We start from the raw sequence: 26943 nt of genomic DNA on the forward strand, positions 1-26943 counted from the left end.
GAAGTCACGTGTCACCACAAGTGACGTTACACTGAAGACACCAGTCCGTAGGCGCAGGCACACGAGTACGTCATCCTCCGGTTCAGGGCGCGGCGGCCACGAGGAGAGGGGAAAACGGCGGTTGGTTTCAAATTTCAGACCTTTCCGCGGTGTGTAGTGATGTAATACTTTGCAGACACGATCGTTATCACGCAATCGATGCTCTGCGCTTGTGAGCTCAAAATGGCAAGACCTCTAAAGGACCTTTATCCTCACACCTGCTTGTCACTTTTGTAAATAATAGATGACTCTGTGCTACGCGCATGCCTCGCACATAATGAGCCGAACCATTATTGCGTGGGCTGGGTTGGCTCACTTTTATTTGATTCGCTCTCGTGCATTATAAATGCGAATATACAATGGAATATACAAATGCGATTATACCGCTTAATAAAGGACACACAAGGGTCTCTGGAAACAAAATTAACTGCATGGATACGCAAAACCTCGCAACAAGATATTTATATATACGTATAAATCTGCAATGAATATCCGTATCCAAGAAAAGGTCACTGTGTATAATGAGTCAAACAAGGCAGATAAACACTTTGCGCAACAACAGATTCACAGATCACAGCCCCCCTCGCTCCACTCCCCCGGATGTATCGCTCGCGACAGGAGGCGGCGTGCTTCCTCGCCGCTTTTTAACGCGATAGCGTTAAGGAGCTCGTGACGCAGAAAAGCCGGTGACGTCGGCGTCGGTGTAGGCGTTTTGCGGCGTTGACCGTGAGCGATAAATCACGGCAGGCACTCCATAAATAAAAAGCAACTTCCAAGATGGGCTGGGTGGGAATCGAACCAGGGTCTCCGGAGTGTGAGACAGAGACGCTACCACTCAGCCACGATTTCGATGCTTCCAAAAGGTACAAACGCGCCTCTAGTGAATGCGGTGTTGCCTTCGAAACGAGCCGTGGAAAGTTATACTGTGGTGTATATCAGTAATTATGAACATGTAACTTACAGAAGTCGCAATTACACGAGTAGCGAAGTGCGTTTCGCTGCATTTCTTCTGCGCTTTCCGCACACGGAGAGCCATCTTGCCGCAAACACAGAAGACCCCCTCGTCTCCATGTACGGCGCTGCCCCGAAAGATGGCGCGCCACGCGCGCATTGGAGCTGTCGCGGCTCGGACTCTCCCCTGACAACGCTTCGCCTTGCTCCCTCTGTAGAATCAAGCGTCCTTCCTTTCTTTAGATCACTATCTCTCTATCTCTCTGCCCGTGCCGATCACGGCGTTTGGCTGGCGTGCATCATTTACCCCTCCGGGATACCGAGTTCTTTGGTTCGCTCCGCTTGCTCAGGTGCACGTTTCGTTGCTGCGCCGAACGCCGCGTTGCTCGACCATATGGCTCGACGCTCACCGCGTCTGATGCGGGGCGCCTCGTAAGTGATGGCTGCCCTGTAGCCCATTGTCTTACACCCATTGGTGGGTCGACGGGAACGCTATCGCGTTCCACTCTTGAAGGCGAAGCTTAAGCGTCCTCCAATTTTTTCCCTTGCGTACACAAGACTGAGCCACCTTCGTCGGCTCACCCATGCCACCGTCAGCCCCTTACGCTTCGACTCGCACATGCAGCAGGCGGTGGGCGGTCACGATGTTATCTCCCTTGGACATTATACGGAACATGAGGATGACGTCGACGGCAGGAATTCGCCTAGAGTGCAAATATAATTGCTATCCCAATAATATAAGAGTATCCGTTCAGCTTAAGCATCCCGCGGCCCATTTCTTTCCGCAAAAGAAGTAAAAAAATGAACTTTCACAATGCGACAATTCGCTGCGCCAAAACAATATGTGTTTTTTTTCTCTTGTGGGGCGGCTGCACGGAAATAAAAAAAAAATGTACGTGGGAAGCTGTTTGCCATAATCGAATGCTTACTTTGGGCACCGAATGTGGCTACCGAAGGAATATCGAAGAAAACGTGAGACGCTTGGTTCACAGAGAACCATGGGCATACTGCTTGTTATTCTACACGGCGAGATAAAATTTTGCTGAGAGGTAGCGCTCACGCGAACGCGTTGCAATCCATCGAGTCACCGCAGTGACGGCGGTGAGCGACCATGCATTGTTTCTTTTTCTCGTCTCCTAGCCACAAAGCGTCCAGAACTCTGCCAAGCTAAAATCCGCTCGGCCAGAGAAAAACGATAGGGCATCGAAGTGCGCCGCGTGGTGGTCGGGGCAGAACGAAAAAAACTCATGCGCTCTGGCTGGTTCCGGCAGCCCGCGGGTAGCGAGAAAAAAAAAAAGATTGTAGAGGCTCAATGTGTCCTCGCAAATAAAATCAAAGTAGAAAATTAGACCCTAGTCATCTTTACTGGCTTTAGTGTCTTGAGATGGATACTTTGGCGCAGGTGAAAAAGAATGTTGATATTCTTTTCTGCGACATAACGGTACAAATGAACCACCACAACGCTTCGCCTCATCGGACCTCGCTGCGTGATTTGTCAATTTGCCTGATATTGTGTTGATTTGGCTTGTCTCGTTGTATAATCCGATGTACGACTTTAGCAAAGTCAATGCAGCTTTGGCGTCAAATGTTTATACGAACATTAAACCCACAAAATTCCGGAGTTGAGAATCTAAAACACCAGTTTGGAAATGTCAAGGCACCTTTCGCATCAAAAGTTTATCAGAACTTTATACCCGCAAAGTTTCATAGTTTAAATCCATGTGCTCTGCAGAGTGCGCAGCGTCCGCGAGATGGCGCGACGAGCCTGCTCGCCATCAAAACACCTTTAAAACTGTGCGCTCGGACGGGGCTCCTTGCGTTACGATATGTGACTCCCGTTGCATGGGTGTTACCGCGAAACCCAGCCCGATTTCGCGATGTTCGCGCTGAAATATCTTTTCGAACGTGAAAAGGACATTATTGACAAATTACAGCATGGTTTCCGGCGCCAGGGTTATTTTGGTCGGCGGCGCTCGACAGCACGAAAAAGTTTCAGGGGGTAGGTGGGAGGCAGAAGCCCCATAAGCCCCTCCCTGGCTAAGCCGCTGCCCGGCACCTACACAAAATCTTTCTTCTTGCGCGAGTGGCTTACATTTGCACGCCGAGCAGTGGATGTGAAGGTGCCCACTTGTGTTAATTTTAATTGACGATTGAGTATACTCACGAATGCGATAATTCACACACCTTCCGCTTTGGCCCACCTAGATTTTTTCGCATGAAAGCGGTGTCTGTTAGACTACCATAACACTGCAGTCTACGTAGGAATTGGTTTGCCTTTACACCACCGCTCTTAATAGTCTGTTCCTGGAGCGAGCGTCGGCGGTGGCGGCGGGGTAACCAAGCGAACGAGCACAGCAGCAAGAAAGGAAAGAGTGAACGCAAAGCAGCAGATGAAAGACGCGAGACACCAACGGCTAGATGGATGTATGGATGGATGTATGGATGGATGTATGGATGGATGGATGGATGGATGGATGGATGGATGGATGGATGGATGGATGGATGGATGGATGGATGGATGGATGGGTGGATGTTATGAGCGTCCCCTTTGGAATGGGGCGGTGGGTTGCGCCACCAAGCTCTTGCTATTGTTACGTAAGAAGACGCAAATGAAAAGCTATATACAAGTATATTTACAACGTAATACGCCGCACTTGGCCAAGAGGCAACAGCCCGCGCTAGCCTCCAATCGTTGTCGTCGTCTTCTTACTGCGCGCCTCTTCGTCATCGGTAATACTATTCCGTAGCACTACCCCCGGCGGCAAAAGCGCCGTCCCGGAGCGACTAAAGGCCGGAGTTGGAAACAGTGTAGTAGGCCTTGAGCTTACTGACCTGCACGACATCACTAGGTGCCACAGTAGATGACGAGGTTGAGCTCACAGGGGCAATTTCGTACGTCACAGGCGTCACCTGGCGCAGCACGCGGTAGGGCCCTGTGTATCGCGAAAGGAGCTTTGTGAAAGTCCGACGTGACGAGAGGGCGACCACAAGAGCACGAGCGCACCAGGCGAAAACTGTACGTCACGGTGGCGGGCGTTGTAGTGACGCTGCTGAGTGGTTTGCGAGTCCGTCAGTCGAGCACGGGCAAGCTGGCGTGCATGGTCGGCGAGAGCGATGGCGTCGCGCGCATACTCGCTTGTTGAGATCGAAGCAGGAGGAAGTGCCGTGTCAAGGGGCAAGGTTGGTTCGCGACCGTAGAGCAGATAAAAGGGAGAAAAATTAGAGGACGCTTAAGCTTCGCCTTCAAGAGTGGGACGCGACAGCGTTCCCGTCGACCCGCCAAGGAGTATAAGACAATGCGCTACGGCAAAGCAATCACTTACGATGCGCCCCGCATCGGACTTAGCGCCCACCTATCACGCGGTGAGCGTCGAGCAACGCAGCGTTCGGAGCGGCAACGAAACGTGCGCCTGAGCGAACGAAACGAACCAAAGAACTCGGTGTCTCGGAGGGGAAACGATCTACGCCAGCCAAACGTCATGATCGGCACGGGCAGAGAGATAGATAGTAATCTAAACCGGGAGCACGGCGAAGCGTCGTCAGGGGAGAGGGAGTCCCGCGACGCGCCTGGCAGCGGTCCCAATGCGCGCGCGGCGCGCCTCCTGTCGGGGCAGCGCCGTACATTGAGAGGAGGGGGTCTTCTGTGTTTGCCGCAAGATGGCTCTGCGTGTGCGGAAAGCGCAGAAGAAATGCAGCGGAAACGCACTTCGCAACTCGTGTAATTGTGACTTCTGTACGTTACATGTTCATAATTACCGATATACACCGCAGTATAACTTTCCACGGCTCGTTTCGAAGGCAACACCGCATTCACTAGAGGCGCGTTTGCACCGCTTGGAAGCATCGAACTCGTGGCTGAGTGGTAGCGTCTCCGTCTCACACTCCGGAGACCCTGGTTCGATTCCCACCGGGCCAATCTTGGAAGTTGCTTTTTATTTATGAAGCGCCTGCCGTGATTTATCGCTCACGGTCAACGCCGCAAACGCCGACACCGACGCCGACACCCGGCGCCGACGACACCGGCTTTTCTGCGACACGAGCTCCTTAACGCTATCGCGTTAAAATCCGGCGGTGTCATGCCGGGAAGAATTATAAGCGAATGTGACGCTATTATGCCGCCTAATGTCCTACCTAGGTTAAACAATAACAAAAAACGCACGATGAAATCCCATAACCAAAATTTATGTGGTTCCAATATATTCTAGGCGCAGCCTTTTTTTCACACGTGTTTCTGACAACCAACGTACACATTCACCTTTTACCTTTGCTTCCACTAATATTGGATTCGTAGACTTTTTCTCCCGGCATATTTTCCGGCAGTGACCGATCGGAGCGACCTCTGTTGTGGCGTGCGGGCGGGAAATAGTTTCCATGCGGACCCGCCCGACCGCTCGATGCGTACTCGCATCTGGATCGGTATAACGTAAAACTATTCCGTTTTGTTTCTATTCCAACATGGCCGACACCGCTCGGTCATTGGTCGAATTTTTTGAGGCCGCGCCCATTTTTCCTGCCTGTCAAGCGACGTCAGGAATGCACAAAAACTGCCACGTCAAAGTGACGTTTACGCACACATTATGCTAAATTATGCCGAACAAACCCGGCAAATTCGTGGAATAGCCGGTGAGTGCCCCGGTCCGTTTGGAATAGAAAAAAATGGCGGCCTTCGTGGTTTGTTTGGCGGCGGCGGCGGCGGCTCGTCTGTGCGGGCGCGGGAGGAGAGAGCCCGAGGATGCGTTTGACATGCCAGACGATCAGTTTCGGCGGCACTTTCGCCTGAAGAAAGAAACTGTGCGGTGGCTGTGCGACGAAGTGGCGGAGGAACTCGGAGGCGTGAGAACTTCAGCGCTGTCGGTGGAGCGGCAAGTGTTGTGCGCGTTGCGATTCTTCGCAACGGGCAGCTTTCAGGCCTCGGTAGGGAGCGAGGAGACGATCGGCGTGACCCAGCCTGCGGTCAGCAAGTGTGTGCGACGCGTGGCGGAGGCAATCGTCCACGCCGGGGCCCGCAACAAGTGGGTCCATTTCCCGAGGACGTCGGAGGAGAAGGCGGCCGTGAAGGAAGGGTTCCTTCGACGCGGCTCCATTCCCGGCGTCATCGGATGCGTGGACGGCAGCCTGATAGCCATCATCGCACCGAAGGGCGAGTAGAAGGCGGCATTCATGTGCCGCAAAGGGTACTACGCCCTCAACACAATGTTCGTAAGTATCTTAATTTTTGTCTAATTGGCCCGTGATCGCAACGCGTGGCTTATGCTGTGCGCGCTCTCGTCAGATCTGCGACGCAGGCATGCGGATCCTCGCCATCGACCCTCTGCGACCGGGGTCAGACCACGACGCCCACGTCTGGAGAACTACGTGGTTGCGTCGTCGGTTCCTGGAGGGGCATATTGCCAAGGCCGGCGAACACCTCCTCGGTGAGCAGCGGGAAAATTTTGTACAGTTGCAATTCTGGCAGCAAAGCGTGCTCGCGGCGTAAGAGAATATTGAAGCCCGAACCCCTTATGTTACAGTCAGGTTATTAAGTATAGGCGAGATGTAGAAATTTTCCAATGGTATCCGCACGAAATAAAGTGACAAGAAACCTTACTTTAAACTAATTTTTAATGTGAGTGTACAGTGCACACGTTGTCACATTCTTTTTTTACACCGACAGTCATTTGTGAATGAAGACTACACAAAAAGCTGCCTTGCTGCAAATAGGGATGCTGTGTCCCAGCTATTGTTATCTGTGATCACAGCTGGGTCAGGTGCTCAGCCTGTATATTTCTTTATTGCAGCCTTTCTGTAGTAGGTGCATTTTACATGACCCATGCTTCGCCTACTAAACTTTGTGCAGATTTCATACCATTTTTTATGATCCTGCAGGTGACAGCGGCTACCTCCTGGAACCATGGCTCCTGACCCCAGTCACAGGCCACCCTCCCGTACACACTGCAGAAGGCAGGTACAACACTGCACATGCTGCCATGCGGTCCGTAGTGGAGCGGTGCATTGGGCTTTTGAAGAGCCGCTTTCGCTGCCTTCAGCGGTACCGCGCCCTCCACTACCAACCAGAGCGCGCTGCCAACATCGTTGCAGCATGTGCAGTGTTGCACAACTTGTGTCTTGATGAAGGTGACGTGTTGTCGGATGATGTTAGTGATGACAGCAGCAACAGCAGCAGTGACGATGAAAGTGGCAACCCCTCCCCACAGAGAGTTCCCCAAGTGAGGGCAGCACGCATGATGTACATGAGAGGCTGTGCTGCCCGGGATAATGTTATTAGCTCATTTGGCACGACACGGCAGCAGCACCAGCGATACCTGCAAAGGGTGCGAAGGCGGCTGCGACGACAGCAGCACCGACAGCAGCAATAAACATGTGCCTGACACTGCAGGCAGATGTTTATTACCGCTGTCTACACATCTAATAGAGAGCAGGAACCAATGTGAAGAAATATGTGCAATTAGTGGATAGCGTGCTGCTTTTTTTATAGAATGTGCTCAATCATAACCAGCGTTTTCACGTGTCCTCTGCCAGTGAGCTGTCACTACCGGAGATGATTGCATCATTCCACTGTGACACTACATGAGAGCCTTTCATTTAGTACCTGTGGATAGAACACTTTGTGTTCATCAGCAGAATGTTGTAGCTACTTCTCTGGGCAGCTGGGGTTCGCCAAATGATTTGCTGCTGCTGCTGTTGCTTCTGTCATCACCGACACTGTCACCGCCATCTGCACTGCGCATGGGAGGATGTTGGTCTTCGCCTCCTCGCTTCCTATTTGGGCTGCTGCCAAGCACAACACTTCTCGCTCCACCATGTGTACTGTGCTCACGCACCTTGTAGGCCCTGCGCTGTTTTGCCACACAGCCACCGCACAGTTCCTTGACATAAGGCCAAGTTATGCCGAAAATGATCGCCTGGCATGTCAAGCGCGTTATTCTCCCTTGGGAGAGTGTACATATGTAAATAGTTCTGAAATTGAAGGAACACAAATTGTAAATATTCATTTCAAGTGCAACTTGCATTGTTTAAAATCGTTTATTTATATCTGCATTGTAAATAAAACCATGTGATCGATCTTCAATGCCGTCTTTCATCAAAGCAAATGACAGACAAGTACACAGAGCATGGCTTCATGGCGCCAAAATAGCCATGTGATGTTCACTACATGGGACCCAGTGCACTACCACTGGGCCGTTGGCAGATGTTAAATCGCATAAATATGACACGAGCATAATGACATTTTTTTGAACTCGCAGACAACCATTTTTCTTCATCCAGCAACTTCACAGCAAGAAAGATCTCTTCTCTATTATGTAGTTGGCATGTTTGCAGCACAAAACAGTTTCTTTTCAATGACTAGTGCCGTAATAAGATCACAATATAAAGCAGCCATGACATGCTTCTAAGGAACGACAAGTGAGAAAATGCTTGGCACTAAAGCGGTATTTCATATAACGGCTGCAAGACCAGCCTGGCAGCGAATGTCAAAATAGCGGCCACATCGATGGCTCTGCTACATACGTCACAAACTGTGCTCAACTACAATGGGGACTAGATTGTATTGCTATCATAGGTAAGGACACCTGAAATATCACAGCGACCACCACAGGTAACAGGTGCTTGGTGTGACCAGTGGCTTCATCATCAAGAATATCTTGATACGCATGTGCAAGCCTGGCCTGCCTGTGTATAAACACACATGCTTCTCGCAATAAAGCGCTCTTTCGTTTCCTGCTGCTCGGGTGTGTACACTTGGTGTTAACAAAAATACCAATTCGGCTACTTTGCGTAGGCACGAATGATTATACATTGCAAACATGACATACATATGGCATGAAAATTGATTTCCAGGTATCACAGTATTGTAGTTATTAAGCGCACCTGTATGTGTGCGAGACAATGTCATAGTTGGCGTAAAAGTGATTGCACAGTGTATCTTCCGTGGAAGAGCGGCGCACATTGAAACATATCAGTAACAGCAAAACAAAAGTGAAGAACACCTAACGAAAATACGGCAAAAAATGTGCATATAAGTTATACCGTCTCACTTGGACAAAGAATAATACACATGAAATGAACTTGGAGAAAAAAATACGGTAAAAAACAGAAACGCAAAAATATGACAGAAATTGTAAATATACCTTATGCCGTCGCACTTGGACATAGATAATTACACAAAATGACTAAATGACACACTAAAAAAAAACACGGTAATGAACAGAAATGCGAAACTTGCACTAGATATTAAAATAAACATGACAGATAATTACACATAGATAGATAGATAGAACATAGATAATCAAATAAACATAGATAATTACACAAAATGACTAAACGACACACTAAAAGAACACGGTAATGAATAGTAACGCGAAGCTTGCACTAGATATTAAAATAAACATGACAGAAATTACCTTGAAAAAAAAAATTTTGATTAGGGACAGAAATTATGGAAAACAGCCATATCATCCTTTAGTGCTGCATAAAAAAAAAACATGCATAGATTGGTGACACTTGTACCTAACAAAGCACTAAAGGATGATATGGCAAAAAAAAAAAAAAGCTGCCCCTTAATGCTGAGGCGGCGCGCGCAGGTCGGCCAGGGCAGCCAGCAGCTGGCGCAGCGTGGTCGCAATGAGAGTGTTCGCCTCTCGCGAACCACGCATCTCGGCCACCAGCTGCTCGAGGACTTGCCGTGTCGCTCGCTGCTCTTCCACCAGCTGCGAAACAAATTCACTTAGTTAGCTACAGGTTATGCACTGTAAATTCTCGACTTGCACTGTTTGCAAGTCTTGCAGTTTCAGCAAGGTTACTCTTGAGGGCAGCGAGATCATTCACATATGACATGACAAATGGCCGTGCAAACGTACATGGTCTGTTATGTTAAAAACGTGTGAAACGTAACAAATCACACCAAGCTGCCTCTGCCTGTCAGAAGGCAGTATTGGTGACTAGTTGAATTGTTAAAAAAATTATGATCATGCTGTCGCGATACATGCAACCATGGAAATGTTTTGTAAGTTGCTATGTGTTAAAGAACACCTCAAAGGAGATGTATAAACGTGCATGAGCCAATGAGCCAAATGACTACACATGCCTCGCATGTGTAACATGGTTGTAATGTACATTATTACCACGTGCCCTAATCACCTCTTGAACAAATGACCCGGCCAAGTTGTACGCACCTGCCGATGTTGCTGCAGCAACTGCTGGTGGAAGCTTGCGGCCTCCGCGTTTGCCGCCTCAGCTAACCGGCTCTGCCGGGCATAGTCCGCGGCCGTGCTCGATGCGGCGTCCGTGAGGACCTGAAGTCGGGGTGGCCTGCGGGGCTGCTGCCGAGCTGATGGTCCGTAAAAATAAAATCAGTAAACAGTGGTTAAGAAAACTAATTTCGCTCCATCCTGCATAGACATTTTACTGGTTCATTATCATGTGGAAGCCCAGAAAAATAATTCCGGCAACACACCGTTCACAAAATGAACAGTCAATTTGCATAAACAAAAAGGCACTACACCATCATAAAAGACTACACTGATAGTACTTTCAGCTTGTACGCTGCATTACAAATGGTGTTAACAGTCACATTATTGTTCCATTTTGCAGCAACCCTTAGGCAGGCACTTCTTCTTTGCCATGTAAATAATATAAATACACAATTTCTGTTTCTAAGGTCTTAATAGATAATGCTTGGAGTGATGTGTTCGTATTGCAATAGCTGCTGAAGTGCCTTACGTGCAGTGCCACTGGTCCCCGGCTCCGTGCCCACCGAGACGCGCGCAGCTGCTGGTGGGGCAGGGGGCACTTCAGCGGACTCCTCACTGGCTGTGTCCTCCTGGAACAATAAAGTACAGGACATAATGTGATTAAGTTCCATCAACTGGTTGCAATGTCTATTTCACTTATCACGCAATTCCTAATCCATCATGCGACATACTAGTGCCTTGGAGCTTTGACAACTCGTCGCTAATGCTTTTCGGATTAACGAGTCATGAAATCCACCACAAGGTGTTTCTAACAGCAGTGGGGCAGCATTTCCGTTCTTGCAAAGTACGGATATCATGTGCTGGCATGTGTGTTGAATTGTAAGAATACACACACAAGCACACAAGGGAAAAATATTCACCACGGTGTAACTGCCCGACATCGGTACACATAGCAACGAACATTGCTACTCACCTCAGCATTGCCGTGAAAAAAATCCGCAGGGGCGGAGGCTGGGCCGGTATGGGCGAGCACGGCGATCACTCGACCCTCTAAGCCGCCCAACTTTCCACCTCCCGTCTTCCTGCAAGTGCATGAACACCGTCAGCTTATACGTTCCGAAGACGTTGCTAGTCGCGGGCTCACCTCTTTTCGGCGCCAACCTGCGCCGCGAGTTTCTTACATTCGTACGCCATGCGCGCCCAATACAGGCGCCAGCGCCGGGCTATCTTAACTGCCGGCCCGACGGCGTTTAAGGCAGCGGCAATTTCTGCCCATAGTCCCCTTTTTTGGGCAGCACTCATACTTGGCGAGAGGCTGGTGGAGCCTCTCGCCAAGTACGGATGCTGCTCCATAAACTCCACTAGCATAGCGGCCTGCGCGGCCGAAACGCGCGCGCTGTTGCTGCTCTCCGCCATTTCTTTTTCGCGCTCAATTTTCGCCGGACCGCAGCGAATTAATACCAACAAATCGTACCGTTTCAGATATCAATTCGTCGTTAAAACATATCGGTTACATTCATTTAATGTGTCGTTATTTTATCACGCCATAAATGCCACGTTAAATTTAACACAAGTGAATAACAACAACAAAAAAACTTTTCTCGTGCGAATATCCAGCAGAAGCATCTGTACCGCCCGCACGGGGGAATGGATCACTGCGCAGCAGTGTGTGGCAAAGAAACAAAAATGAGCCTCTCTTACAGACCACCCTCGATTTAAATCATGACTACATTCGGAGACAGTTGCGATCGTTTATAGAAAACGTTTACTTACCAGCTATCTGTTGAGATGCCTTCCAACCTTCATCGATTCTTCCGTATCCTATGCGAATAAAAGCAAAAGTGAACACCATGCGATCGCCCAGCTCAGATGGTACTGCTCAGTCACTAAGCACAAGAAAGAATGATGCGTTTACTCACCGAGCACTACGCTTTCGCAGTCTTCATGATGTTCACAGCTTCCAGAATTCTTCTCGGGCGAAAGTACCGCGTACGGCAACATTTCAACTAATCACGTTACGGACAAATATACACCAAGTGCGGGCCACAGGACCGATCAGCTGTTTTCACGTAGCCGCCATCTTAAGTGTGCGTAGCGAAATGGATTGGATGCGGAATTGGCACGTGTGTGGCTATGACTCAAAAAATTAAAATATTTGTGCTTACTTTCAAGTGCGCTTCAACTTCTCTTGCGTTAAAAGATTACAAAACACTTTTACTTTCAGCGACATACAATTGTTCTTTTATCAGACGTTTATGTCTTTATGTCACTTGCTATACGGTCCCTTTGCGAATAAAAAACAAGCAAAACATACTTCCGGCAACGATGGAGGCTGCTGATTGGACAGATTGAAAAACGTCGCTGGTTCCCGCCCCCATACGCAGAAACTGTCGCGTCATTTTGACGTCCGGATTTTGGAACACTTTTTGTTTGGAATAGAGTTACGTTATCGCGCCCCTGGTCTCAGCCGGACCGCACGTTTCCTACTATTGTCTCCGCACGTCAGCTCTGGCTCGCGCTCGTTTGGTTTGGTCTCGTTGGCGCTTTTTTCGATTGTAATGGTTCGTGATTGTTTTGTAATCTGGTCGTATGCACGGCGTGAATTGTGTAGGACTTTCGGGATGCCAAGAGGGCACAAACGATTGCACCGGAACCATGGATAAGTCACATATAAAAGCCGGCGTGCGCTTGACCCGCAGATAAGGTTTACCATGATTTCCGGACCTGCTACATCTTTCTCTCGAATTCTTTGCCTAAATAAACTGCGAAATGAAAACACGCATAGACCTGCGCTCATATTTCGCATTAGGGAGGGTCCTACTCGTAGCTTAGTTTTTTGCCGCACCCTTGCAACCTGTTCTTACTTCTTCATTTGCGCGAAAATCATCTAGAAAACTTGCCGGGAGCTGAGAACGCTACCTCAACTCCATATAATTTCACAATCTTTTTTGTTATTTGACGTTTGTCAGCATAAGGCACAGTTTCACGTTTTTGTTTTTTCATCTTTGCATTGCCTTGCGGTTTCGCTAATGCTGTTTCCGCTTTTATCTTCTTTCGCACTCCCTCCACTCCTGATGAAATGACTGATTGCGGGAAACGAGCTTCTTCTAACCTTGCAATCTGCAGAAAAAAATGTATGTCCTGCTTTCTCTCTGTATGTCCTTGTTCTCTGTGGCCGTTAGTTCGGTCAGTTTAAATATTTGTTAAGATGCGCCAACTCGCCCAACAACATTGCGCATAATTGCAACAACATTGCGCTCTACATTGCGCATAATTTTGTGCACTTTAGGATCTGCTCGCCGTAGGGACCGCGACTCGTGCGTTAGGACAGTATATGCGGTGCATAGGTCTGAGAGGCCCTTTATTGACGTGTGCATCGCCCTATATGGATGCAGACTACTCATTGTCCCTCATTCCCTTTCTCTATTCCTTATTTTAATTTTCGTCAGCATAGTGTAGCAAACCGGACGCTTGTTGTGCTGTCCTACCTTGTCTCTCCTTGGTTTCTCTCTCACTCATTTCTCCCTTGTGGATCTCTCGAGCAGAGCTTTGAGTAGCTTTCATTCTCTCGTTCTATTGCAAGCGTATGAAGCCATCAGATAATGAAGCGAAGGAAACCACAGAGGGAATATTGTGCCGTTTCATTGAAGTGTTCGAATGCTATAATGTTTCGATGATTTCGCGTGTTAAACAAAGCATTAATTGAAATGGTATTTCTGCTACCACCGACGGTAAGCTATTTTTCCATCGGCGTTCCTTTTCCCTTACCTTATCACTCAAATAAAAAATTGAAATTTCTATTTTCACGCCAGAACCACGATTTAATGAGGCAGGAAGTGTCGGGGACTGCTGATTAATTTGCACGGCCTGGCGCTCTTTATTGTGCACCTAAATCTAATTACGCCGATGTCGTTACATTTTACCCGCATTAAAAGGCGACGTTTGAGCTCTAGAGTCGAACCCACGACCTCGTGCTTAGCAGTGCAGCGTCACTACGCCACCGTGGTGTGTTTAGCTGGATTTCATAGGTATAGCCTAATTCCTAAGAGCCACGCTGCCCAGATCTTTCTCGAGTTTTTTTTTTCCGTCACATACTAATAGTATTGAAAAAAATTACCGACGATTACGTTACTTCCTAATGCGAAATTTGAGCGCAGCAAATAAGCTGTTTCACCTTTTCGATAGATTGAGGCAAAGAAATCGAGCAACACATGTATGCGCTATCACAGAATTTTTTTTTTTAATTTTTCACACGTATTCCTTTAACAAAGACTCTACTAACAGTTCTTGAGAGTCATGAAGGAAGCTTTGTGGTCGGAGAAATAGACTGATATATGTTCGACTTGGTACACCAATGCTTGATTCTCAAAGACGAGATCTATACAAGTGCCTCGCGAGGTTTTCACAGCCGTGGGACGCGTTACGAGCGAGAGGAACGGGATGTTCTCCCGCATAAGTGTTAGGAAATTGCTGTTTGTCTTTATGTCAACATTAAAGTCCCCCACTACTAACATCGGTGTGGATCGATGGACGGTTAATGCGAGTTGCAGGAAGTGCACGACGTCTTTCGTGAGTGTGGTAGCGGACTCACGAAAGCGGTATCAGTCGGTCGCTGCTAGCGCTGGGGGGATGAAAGGGGCGCGGAGCTGGGTACGAGGCCGACGATAACGCCGACGACGACGCGAAACCCAGGAACGGACGCCAAAGAGCCATTTGTGTAGCCAGCCTTCCTCCACAGTCTCTCCTCCTCCCTCGCCCGGAGAGCCGACAGCGCGCATGCGCGGCGGCGGAGCAGATTCGTCGGCGAGCTGGTTACGAGGCCGACGACAACGCCGACGACGACGCGAAACCCAGGAACGGACGCCAAAGAGCCATTTGTGTAGCCAGCCCTCCTCCACAGTCTCTCCTCCTCCCTTCCATAATCCTCCCTCGCCCGGAGAGCCGACAGCGCGCATGCGCGGCGGCGGAGCAGCAGATTCGTCGGCGAGCTGGTTACGAGGCCGACGACAACGCCGACGACGACGACGACGCGAAACCCAGGAACGGACGCCAAAGAGCTGCGCTCTAAAACGCCACGGGCTGAATTCGCAAAGCCTATTATTCGTAAGCCTACATCCCCGTTTGCCTGCAGCCTTGGCTATTAATTCCGCACGATCGTTTCTCAGTTCTATGGAATTTTATGCGAAGCATATTACGAGAGCTCAACCCAGCTCCTCAGGCGCGGCGGTGTCGCCATGAAACCACGTGACACCGTGACGTCACGACAGAGGAGAAGTGGCTTTGGCTCAACTCTTGCAAGACGGGCTGGGTGGGAATCGAACCAGGGTCTCCGGAGTGTGGGACGGAGACGCTACCACTGAGCCACGAGTACGATGCTTCAAAGCGGTACAAAAGCGCCTCTAGTGAATGCGGTGCTGCCTTAGAAACGAGCTGTTTCTAAGGCGTGCGTCTCTTGCTCAGGCGCACATTTCGTTGCCGCGCCGAACGCTGCTTTGCTCGACGCTCACCGCGTCCAATGCGGGGCGCGTAGTCGCTGCCCTGTAGCCCATTGTCTTACACCCCTTGGCGGGTCGACGGGAACGCTGTCGCGTTCCACTCTTGAAGGCGAAGCAGTAATGCATGAGTTGTTTCTTCGTCTAGCCGAACCAAATTTAGCCAAGCAACAGCAGTTCACCAGGCTAAACAGTGGTTCAACAACTAAAATAAAGGCTAGTATGCTTCGCATCCTGGGCTTAACCTTACTTAAGCCACAGCCATTTTTTTTAAAAGTCGCCTTTGGCACGCAGCATAATTATCGTTCTTCAGTTGGATTATTCGAAGACGCGGACATTACCAGCACCCGAAATTGAAAGCCATATTCAACGAATTAGAAAGAATGTACTAGTTACATGTGCTTGCAGGAGATATCCACTTGAAATGAATTTCTACTAAGTATCCAGTTTATAGATATCATTTCCGAAATTATGGAACTATATATATCGGCGCTCCAGCTAGTTTTATGCTTCGATGCATGAAAGAGCGTTTTGTTTAAACTAAGTGGAACAACAGTGAATCCTTACGGCAAGTTTAATAGCACATATCTTCAAACAGGCGTAATTCTAAAAATCCATTCCAAGTGGATAGGCCTTGCAAACTCACCGGCTACGTTTCGTAAATTGCAGTAAGTGCCGTATAGTAATAAATTCAAAAGGTAATTACAGGATGTATGTTAATTAGTTGAATATGCGTTTTGATTTCTCGTGCAAGTAATGTCCCGCTCTCTGAATAATCCAGCGCAAGGAATACAAGTATGTTATTTGCAACAGGCTATCGTTAAACTTCCATAAAACTTAAGAATGCTCACCTTGTATATCCAGAATTAGAAATGGTTTAGATATTTTCTGGCGAAGAATTCTAGTGTAAGAGGTTTTGGGAATTCAGGGCCAGAAACAAAATGTGTAATGTTGCTACTACTTTCCAAATGCACGTGCATTGAAGTCCTATAAAAAATGAGAGATGAGCAGGATAGAAGGCTTTGGGATTACCGAGCTTGCTCTTTGACTCATTACGGGTGCTATCAGCTTGTGGTAACCTTCTCTGAACGAACTAATATTCCCTCTCAACAGTTATTTCTAACAATTTTTGAATGCTGCTTTATGTAATTATTTGTACAAGATAATAAGTGGAGGTTAGTGTAAACAATCAAGACTATGAGGGAGTAAATATTTGAAATGTTGTTTTGTGGTTGTTATTCCACAGGCCATGTACAACCCATCTGACTCAATACTCGGGAACGAGATACTCGCCGGTAAGTGTAGTTATTTTTCTCATTTCACGTCACTTCCACAATGAAACGACATCCCCATCCGTCAGGAAGGCACGACGCCTAAGCGCATGCTATCCGTCATTTCGCCATTATCACCACAGGATGCTAGGATCGCTCCTGGGACTTCTTTATAATTTCGATAGCTGTGTTTACCAAGGTGCCTTTTACGGACAAAAAGCACTTTACATTGAGGCTGCACGGGAACCTATGACACATACTAAGCTAGCAATAGTGTCGTTAATTACCTGTCGTGTGGACAAAGTACTGTATGTGCAACACATATAAAAGGGCAGCTAATGCGCAATTATCAACTAAGAAACACACTTAGTGTCAGAAGGATTTTGCTGAGTCCGGTTCTCTAAAGAACACTGAATCCCGTGGATCGCGGAGCCGACTACTTTCGGATGCAAGGCTATCGTTCCCGATAGGCTTGCATTGAAGAGAGCGGCAGTTCTGCGCATGAGTGCCCTTACATAACTTTATATATTTTTCGGGCTCCTTAAAGGGTCGTAAAATAAGAAGATGGCGGCAATTTTAGCTTGATGTACAAAATTTCTCACGTTTTACCGTGACAGGCGGCAGAACCTGCCAGCAATGGCATAAACCAGACGTGTGGGCGTCTTTGCCTCTGCGGCAGGCAAGTGATTCACTATCAGTTAGATTCACTGTGCTGTGATTAGCGATGCTTAGAGAGGAGGGGTTTCTTTCCTGGGATGGTTTTCTCCCTCGAAAGAATCTGCCGCTCTCAATTAATCTTCCGGATGGGGAGTGAGCGGCCTGCCGTGAGAAATCTAGTCGTAAGGACCTAGTCGCTCCGCGGCAGGACAAAGTTGCCGCTCGCCTGTTTTCGCGGCACACTTTCTACTCACGTGCGGCATTCAGCACGTGTCTGGCCGCCGCTTCTTTGGGCGCGAGTATAACTCCGTTCATTGCCGAAGAAATTCTGGTCTTTTTTTTTGTTGTTGTTCATAGAAGAGTGGCGTAAAGAGGCTAGATAGAAGCATGGCGACTTAAGCGGTCTAAGAATACCATTCGCAATAAAAAACTTCTGCTCCCATTTACGAAGAAAGTTGGATCCCCTTATCGAGACATTGTGCTAAGGCTTCGTTCTTCGACCTTTGTTAATCAGTTAGAATAAAAAAAAAACTTGTAGTACCTATTTCACCTTGTTCTCATTTGTCAGATGTACATTCACTGTAAATTAGGTTCTTATTAAAAAATATCAACGTTAGAAAGAAAAAATAACCTAATTGAAGCTCTGGACAGAGTTTCAGGTTATTTTTGTGGGCTTGTGTGTGAGCAGAACAGTCGTAATTTCAATAGCCAACGAACTGCATTTGTTACTAATATTAGAATTCTGCACTGCTTAGAATGTATTTTAACAATCTAGTTTACTTGCTCTGCATGTAATCCAAGACACCACACTGAACGGAGCTGATTTTATACGCCAACCTTGATTTTCCCAATTCTAGAATTTCTCGCATTAGTTAATATGCTTGCGCAAACATTGAAATAACTTTTCTTGAGCATGCGCACAAGTGACCTATTCCAAAGCTAACAGTGTATTGTTTCAGAATTTCTTGTGCAGTGTATTCAAATAATGTGGACGGAATTATTGGTTACCTTTCTGCGGAAGACTGCGGCACCTATTTCAACCGCTAAGAACCTAACGTCTTGGGTTACCTTTCATTGCAGAAATCCTCCTGTCTCTTTTGCACGAGGTCGACAAAATACCCTTCAGCTTAACTCTACGGGTAAGTTAATGTGAAAAATAGTGCTATCTTTCTTGCCGTTTTGTTTCGTCGCAGAAGTAAAATTTTTCGTACATATATGCCGGTTTGACAAGTGATACATCAGGTGTAGTGAATCAGTATAAGTCAGCGCTTACGCCTTTGGGAAGGACTAGGGGCTCTGTTCCGACTGCGTAAATGCAAGCGATATTGGCTGCTGCGTTCAAGCGCGAAAACTGCTGGCCCTTCGTCATGACGGCTCAGACGTGGGTGGCATTGTGAAAGCTGACGGCGTCGAAACCGTCACAACAAACAGCGCCAGCCACAACGCCACCCGAGCGTAGCAGCAACTAGGCAGCCTACACGCAAGCGCTTGCAGTAAATTTACAGCCGCGCCAGTAAAATTATATTACCGATATTGCTTGGTATTTTCAATATTTATTGCCATGCGAGGATTTAAAATAAAGACGTGTGCGGTTACCTAAGTTTATTGACATTTGCTCGCGCGCTGCTAATCACATAATCCTGAGGAATAATTTAGTCAGGAAGGTGAGGCCTGGTGTGGCCACCATTATTGGTTGAACAGTGCAGCATTATAACCCGCACATACAGCACGGATAGTCACTTAGCATACCGTCACGTGTTAGTGACGGTGAAGAAAGCAGTCAAACTGCGAATGGTGAACCTAGTGTTTTATTGGGCGAACCTGTGTCCTCACAAACAGGCTACACTCAAAGCACAACGATAACGACGAACACAGTCGGCGATGGTCGAAAATGTGATCAGCGGGTCAAGCGCGTTGGCTTTTACACGTCAGTCATCGAAGGGGCAAGAGTAATCGCTGGTGTCCGCGTGCCTTCCAGAAAGTTATACATTATTCGCGTCGTGCACACATGAAATCAGATTACACAAGGTTCGGTGATAACAGACTGTGGATCGAACCACAGATAACATTCAAGAAACTTCAGATACATGGAGGCGCGTCCTGCGCTGTGCGATAACATTTGTTTGGCGGGGAAACGTGGTCACCCGATTAAGATAAACAAGTACACGTGTCAATACCCCCTCTTAAAAAGCATTGACCCTATGCTGCAAACAAACGAAAGCAACAAGCAAAAACACCCGTAGCAAAAAAACAAAAAAAGGAAGATCGCCCGCATGCGTAAAAGGTCTTAAGACGCACCACGTGGACAACTTCAAATCGTGCACGGCGCCGCTGTGAACGCGAAATGCCACCTGGCACGCTCTCATAGTCCAGTGCGTCAATACATCGGAATACTGGCGTAATATTTTCTCATTGAGTCCATGGCGGCATATTGGGGTCAAAACCCAAACACGCTCGCCAGGCTGGTAATCGACGTAGCATCGTCGGAGGTTGTAGTGTCGGCTGTCGGTACGCTGCTGGTTCTTGATCCGTAGGCGGGCTAGCTGTCGGGCTTCTTCGGCGCGCTGGAGATAGGTAGCGACGTCAACATTCTCTTCGTCAGGGAAGTGCGGCAGCATGGAGTTGAGAGTCGTCGTCGGGTTCCTGCCGTAAACCAGCTTGAATGGTGTCATCTGCGTTGTTTCTTGCACCGCCGTGTTGTAAGTGAAGGTTACGTGCGGTAGGACGCCATGTCAGGTCTTGTGTTCGACGTTGATGTATATTGCTAGCATGTCGGCGAGGGTCTTATTCAGGCGCTCCGTAAGACAATTCGTCTATGGGTGGTAGGCAGTTGTCCTCCTGTGGCTTGTCGGACTGTACTGCAGAATGGCTTGGGTGAGCTCCGCTGTAAAGGCCATTCCTCTGTCGGTGATGAGGACTCCTGGGACACCAGCAGGATGTGTCAGCAGGATGTTCTGGACGATTAATTCGCCACTTGGGCTGCACTATCTTTCGGCAGAGCTTCAGTTTTAGCGAAGCGGTTAAAGTAGTCCGTCGCCACGATGATCCACTTATTTCCTTATGTTGATGCGGCAAAGCGTCCCAACAAGTCCATCCCGATCTGCTGAAATAGTTGCCAAAGAGGCTCGATTGGCTCTAGTAATCCCGCTGTCCTTGTCGTTGATGTCTTGGGTCGCTGACAGTCTCGGCATGTCTTGACGTAACGGGCGACGTCGGCGGTCAGGCGTGGCCAGAAATACTTTTTCTGTATCCTCGATAGTGTCCAGGATAATCCGAGGTGCCCAGTATTCGCATCGTAATGTAGGGCGTGCAGTGCTTCTGGACGCAGCGCTGAGGGAGCAAGAAGGCAGTTGGCGTGGACTGGTGAGAAGTTCTTCTTTACAAGTATGTTGTTTTGAAGCTGGTACGAAGACAATTCTCGGCTAAATCCCCTAGCGACTACGTCGGTGTGCCCTTCCAAATAATTGAAGAGATTTTTCATCTCCGGGTCTGGTCGTTGCTATTCAGCGAAGAATTCCGCACTTATTATTCCAAGGAACGCGTCGCCACCTTCATCGTCTTGCGGCAGCGAGTCAATGGGGCGTGTGATAGGCAATCGGCATCAGAGTGCTCTCGTGCGGACTTGTAGGTTACAGTGATATCATTTTCTTGTTATCTTAGGCTCCACCACGCCGACCATCCTGAAGGCTCCTTTAAATTCACTAGCCAACACAACGCGTGATGGTCGCTGACGGCTTTGAATGGCCTGCCATAGACGTAAGGACGAAATTTTGCAGTATACCAAACGATGGCGAGGTATTCCTTTTCGGTTGTAAAATAATTGGCTTCCGCTTTCGACAGTGACCGACTAGCGCAACCTATCACCTGTTCAAGTCCGTCTTTCCTCTGGAATAGGACGGTACAGATGCCTAGGCTACTGCCGTCAGTGTGGATTTCGGTATCGGCATCTTCGTCGAAGTTCGCATGTACCGGCGGCGAGTGCACGCATCGCTTGAGTTCTTGAAATGCGTCTGCCTGCGACTTTTTCCATTTGAAATCGACTTCAAATTTTGTTAGATGTGGTAGCGGGTCAGCGAGGCGTCAAAAGTCCTTGACAAAGCGCCTGTAGTAGGCGCACATGCAACGAACCTACGCGTCGCCTTCTTTGGGATGGGCTGCGGGAGCTTTGCGATAGCAGCAGTCTTCTGCGGGTCGGGGCGGACTCCAGATTTGCTGATGACGGGGTCCAGGGACAGAAGCTCATCGTAAGCGAAGCGGCACTTTTCCGGCTTCAGAGTAAGCCCTGATGACTTGTTGGCCTCTAGTATTGTTACAAGCCGCCTAAGGTGATCGTCGAAATTTCCGGCGAAGACGACGACGTCATACAAGAAAACAAGACAGGTCTGCCGCTTCAATCCTGCTGAAACTGTGTCCATGAAGCACTGGAACGTTGCAGGTGCGGATCACAGCCCTCGAATGGCATGAGCTTAACCTCGTATAGGTCGTCGCGCGTGATGAAGGCGGTCTTTTCGCGATCTCTCTCGTCAACTTCAATTAGCGAGTAGCTGCACTTGAGATTCGCTGACGAGAAGTATTTAGCATTGCAGAGCCGGTCCAATGCGTCGTCTTTCCATGGTAGCGGGTATACGTCCTTTTTAGTGACCCTGTTCAGTCGACGATAATCGACGCAGAAACGTAGGCTTACGTCCTTTTCCTTCACCAAGACTACAGGAGATGTCCACGGGCTTTTCGACGCCTGGATGATGTCGTCGTGCAGCATTTCGTCGACTTGTACCTGAATAGCGTCGTGTTCTTGCGTTGAAACTCTATAGGAAATCCGGCGGAGTGGTCGAGCGCATACTTAGTTTACTATGCGATACTTTGCAACTGCACTCTACACTGTTAGGCAAATGTACACCCTTTAGGGGTGTATATCTGCCACACAACAATAATCGTCGTCTGTCTTGCTTGCGTTTCCTTTCTTGAAAACGCCGCGCCCGCTATTTTCCTGTCCGGAATGCTATGCCATGCTGACAACGCGCATGCTTTTCTTCACTGGGAAGTACCGGGCTCGCAGTGTTAAAGAAAGGAAATACGGACAAGACAGATCACGTTTATTGCTGTGTGGCAAGATAGGACCCAAAGAGTGTAATTTTGTTTTAGAGTGTAAGAAAAGGTTACACCCAAACATATAAGCAGTCAACAGGTGAGGATGATAAGGAGTGATGCGATGTCATATGCGTTTCATCACGATTGATAATGGTTCGACACAGATGAGGTGGTAAAGAGTGATAAGGGCTTATAATGGTTGTAGCAATCCTTGTAAGGCTAATGAGCGCCGGTACGGGAGGACAAAGGCCGGATAAAGTCCGATAAGGTTGATAAGGACGAATAAGTGTTGATAAGGGTTGTGTAATGTCTGATAACGTTCATATCGAGGGATAAGTCTTGATAAGGGTTCACACTGGTCGGATAAAAAATTGGAGGACGCTTAAGCTTCGCCTTCAAGAGTGGGACGCGACAGCGTTCCCGTCGACCCGCCAAGGGGTATAAGACAATGCGCTACGGCACAGCGATCACTTACGATGCGCCCCGCATCGGACTTAGCGCCCACCTATCACGCGGTGAGCGTCGAGCAACGCAGCGTTCGCCGCGGCAACGAAACGTGCGCCTGAGCGAAAGAAACGAACCAAAGAACTCGGTGTCTCGGAGGGGAAACGATCTACGCCAGCCGTCAGCCGCCAGCCGCCAAACGTCGTGATCGGCACGGGCAGAGAGATAGATAGTAATCTAAACCGGCAGCACGGCGAAGCGTCGTCAGGGGAGAGGGAGTCCCGCGACGCGCCTGGCAGCGGTCCCAATGCGCGCGCGGCGCGCCTCCTGTCGGGGCAGCGCCGTACATTGAGAGGAGGGGGTCTTCTGTGTTTGCCGCAAGATGGCTCTACGTGTGCGGAAAGCGCAGAAGAAATGCAGCGGAAACGCACTTCGCAACTCGTGTAATTGTGACTTCTGTACGTTACATGTTCATAATTACCGATATACACCGCAGTATAACTTTCCACGGCTCGTTTCGAAGGCAACACCGCATTCACTAGAGGCGCGTTTGCACCGCTTGGAAGCATCGAACTCGTGGCTGAGTGGTAGCGTCTCCGTCTCACACTCCGGAGACCTGGGTTCGATTCCCACCGGGCCAATCTTGGAAGTTGCTTTTTATTTATGAAGCGCCTGCCGTGATTTATCGCTCACGGTCAACGCCGCCGACGCCGACACCGACGCCGACGACACCGGCTTTTCTGCGACACGAGCTCCTTAACGCTATCGCGTTAAAATTTTTTAACATTGATAATGACACCCACCGGGCTAAGCGTAGATGAGCAATTGCGAAGACGCTTACGTATACTTGGACAACTCCCGAGGGTTTCTTGCGTGATTTTTTTTTACGTGACGTGTTCATGAGGTTAATATGTTTGCCTTTCTTCGCACAGATGCTTTCGGCTGATTTTACCATTACGTTTTAAGGGTCTTGCCACTGCTGTTCAAGGCTAGTGTTTGAATGCGAATGTTGCCCTAATTTTTCAAGCGTGTCGATAGAATGGTACAGGAAACCCGCTAAATTTCCGCTAAAGTTAGTCGCCATGTTTTTAAAGTAGCCGGTGGAACTTTCTAGCAAATTTTTCCAGTCTGAGCATTTCTGAAAAATAAAGTATACAATAGCTTGGCATAAATCATTTACCTAAACGTTTCACGCTTGTCTATATGATTATTGTCGGTGAGGAATAAGCAATCAATTTGCCAGCAGTGTGAAGTGGTTTACTTCACTATCATGCTTAACGAAGAGCAGATGTTGACAGCTGAAATTCTCCGTTTAACTTAGGAATGCGAGGTTCAAGATGCGGAATAATTAAAAGGAAGACGAGTAATCTCAACTTCCTAAAGCATGCAAAGGCACACCGTCACACATTATCCCTGCAGACTTTCTAGGGCTCGGTGCTCCTGTAAACAAAAGTAATTACTGCGACACGCGCGTGGATGACAAATATGTGATTTTATACAGCTGAAATAATACGCTATCTCCTGTTGATCGATGTGAAAGTTCCTCGCAGTACTGATTTGTCCGAAAACTTTTAAAACATGAAGCAATTTTTCATACTTGCGTGAAAACGCCTTTCCGCTCCAATTTATAAGTCTTTCGGCAGTCCATCTTTATTATTCAGTTTCTGCCTTCTAAATTTCGTAAGAAACTTGATTGCCACAAGTTAAGAGAAACTTATTTAAGGCAACTTTTGCAAATTCATTGTATTCGAACATATTTCATGACAGTGTAGGACTGTTCAATTGGGCTCCGTGAACAAGATGACAAAAAAAAAAGGCATGCACTTTTTCAGCACACTGTGCATCCTATTTAAGCCACCATGCTGTGAAGCACAGTGTGAGCACTACCGATGTGACGGCTACCATTGATTTATTGTAGTGAGAGATTCCGCATTTCGCACAGCCAAATGCGGCCGCTGAATTGCAGCTTTTGACCAATAAATTACGTTTTAGGAGGTTATACTTGGAGCAACATTCCTAACTTCAAGGTCACTAAAATGCTGCCAATTTTTCTGTCATGTCGTGTTGGTGACTAAATAATAACTTTTTTTGCAAAACAGACAAACAAGCAAGTCGCGAAATCTAGTGACAAAATCATCAAAATGCAAATACAAATTAATGCGCTGTTGTGTTTTGCAGAATGCTACCTTCTTGGACGAGACTTGGCATTTAGGGGTAAGTATTTGTGGGGAAATTCGGTAAGTTTCGAGAAGTCGCGCTCTTCATTCCGTCTGATGGTAATACCGCGAGCATTACTGACAAAATATTGAGGACGTTTGCTCACAACATACCCAAAAGAAAGTATACAGCAAATCTGCGCACGTTTCCTTTTCCTTCAAACATAATTTTCCTTTAAAAGTACACTGAAGGCGAAGATAAATTCAAGCTAAAGTGATACACTAGAGCTGGAAAATCTCTAAGATGTCGATATTATCGCGAACAGAGCCTTAGTAATCGAGAAGTTGAGTTAAGTGCTAGACACCATTACACCCGGGAGGTCGAAATACTTGCCCGATGACGAAGACGCTCCTCATTTGAATTCTGTCACTCGTGCTCAACCACTGCTTGTGCAGGATGTCCAAACTAACTTTAGCCAGAAATTAAAAATATACAAATGCCATGCAGCTGGAAAGAACAAAGGTAAACTTTGTTCTGGTGAAAAAGGTACAAATTTTGTTTGCCGTTGCTTGGAGATATTCAAACAATTTTTTTTCATGTATCCTGATGACATCATTAGTCTTACTTAATCATAAACTTCCCAAATATTACAATTAGGTGAAAAGTGTAATTGAAGAAATTGTATAGGGACGTTAAAAACTTCTCATGCAGATTTCTGTTCCTCGATACGTGCTACATAGAGTGTTTTCTCGAGCGCGAAAGAAGCCCGCAATATATGCGAAATTGCCGTGCGACTGGCCACTCGAGGCACTTTGCGGGCGTTCGAGGGCTTCCTTCACTGAAAAACTCAGCACTAACGATGGTGCGCTGAAACTATGCGGGCGCAGAATGCTCATGCCAGCAGGGGGAAAGGCAGAACAGTGTCCCGGCTCGACAACTAGCCGCTGACGGTGCGTCCACAAGCGCTTCCTTGGTTTTGCAGCCCAACACCACCACGTCGTTGCTTACCATCTAAACCTCCCTCCGCAGGCGAGCGTCGCTTGCGCCTTTGATAGCAGGACAGCACGAGAACGGCAACGGTGCCCCTGAGAGCCGAATAGCCTGTGGTGTTGCTATCGAAATAAGAGCGATGCACGTATGCGGGACTACTATGCAGAGATAATTAAGAATGGTATAGATGCACTCCAAGGAATTGCAAGTTGTATTTAGTTTACGGGACCTAATATACGAGGACAATGATAACGGTGCGCTAAATTTATTTCAAATTACAGCTGTACCAGAGCTTCGAGTTCGTCCCTTGCGATACCCTCGGCATTAGCATCGGGTAAGTCAATTACGCTCGTATCGTGTACTTCCTCTTGTCTTTCGTCCGGGTTGCACTGCCCACCCATAGGAATATGTTCAATCACCAGCTCATCCAGCTTTCCGTGTTAATTAAGCCAATTATCTCATACTCAGTGGCTTGTACCAAGAAAAATAATATGCGGCAGAAGCCATCTAACGATGATGATTGGCGACGCTAATGCGCTAGCATTGAATAAATATAGCGACACAACGTATTGCCACCGAAGAAACGAGTTATATAGGAGGTGTGTACTGCAGCGGGGCTGGTCTTTAGCGCTTCCCTAAGAACACTCGACGCCATCTAGCGGC

General features: G+C 48.0%; 1 protein-coding gene, 1 long non-coding RNA gene and 1 pseudogene across 3 annotated transcripts in view; 2 read left to right on the forward strand and 1 right to left on the reverse strand.

The window, feature by feature from the left end:
* The window catches only part of LOC135908011 (uncharacterized), a 132920-nt gene that overhangs the window by 39877 nt on the left and 66100 nt on the right, over window positions 1-26943 (forward strand). For both annotated transcript variants that reach the window (XM_065439784.2, XM_065439783.1), the window contains exons 6-9: window positions 16920-16968; window positions 18682-18740; window positions 25312-25347; window positions 26562-26614. In XM_065439784.2, the coding sequence (XP_065295856.1) occupies window positions 16920-16968; window positions 18682-18740; window positions 25312-25347; window positions 26562-26614 (197 nt within the window). The remainder of the gene's footprint in view (window positions 1-16919; window positions 16969-18681; window positions 18741-25311; window positions 25348-26561; window positions 26615-26943) is intronic.
* Window positions 5463-6611, forward strand: LOC135908012 (putative nuclease HARBI1; annotated as a pseudogene).
* On the reverse strand, window positions 8281-12428 carry LOC135908013 (uncharacterized). The gene is made up of 6 exons (XR_010566162.2): window positions 12101-12428; window positions 11955-12002; window positions 11155-11263; window positions 10711-10810; window positions 10164-10318; window positions 8281-9698 (listed from the first exon to the last, which is right to left on the reverse strand). It is a non-coding gene; the product is annotated as an uncharacterized lncRNA (long non-coding RNA).

This window comes from Dermacentor albipictus, chromosome 10 (genome assembly GCF_038994185.2).
Source record: "Dermacentor albipictus isolate Rhodes 1998 colony chromosome 10, USDA_Dalb.pri_finalv2, whole genome shotgun sequence".
Lineage (NCBI taxonomy): Eukaryota > Metazoa > Arthropoda > Arachnida > Ixodida > Ixodidae > Dermacentor > Dermacentor albipictus.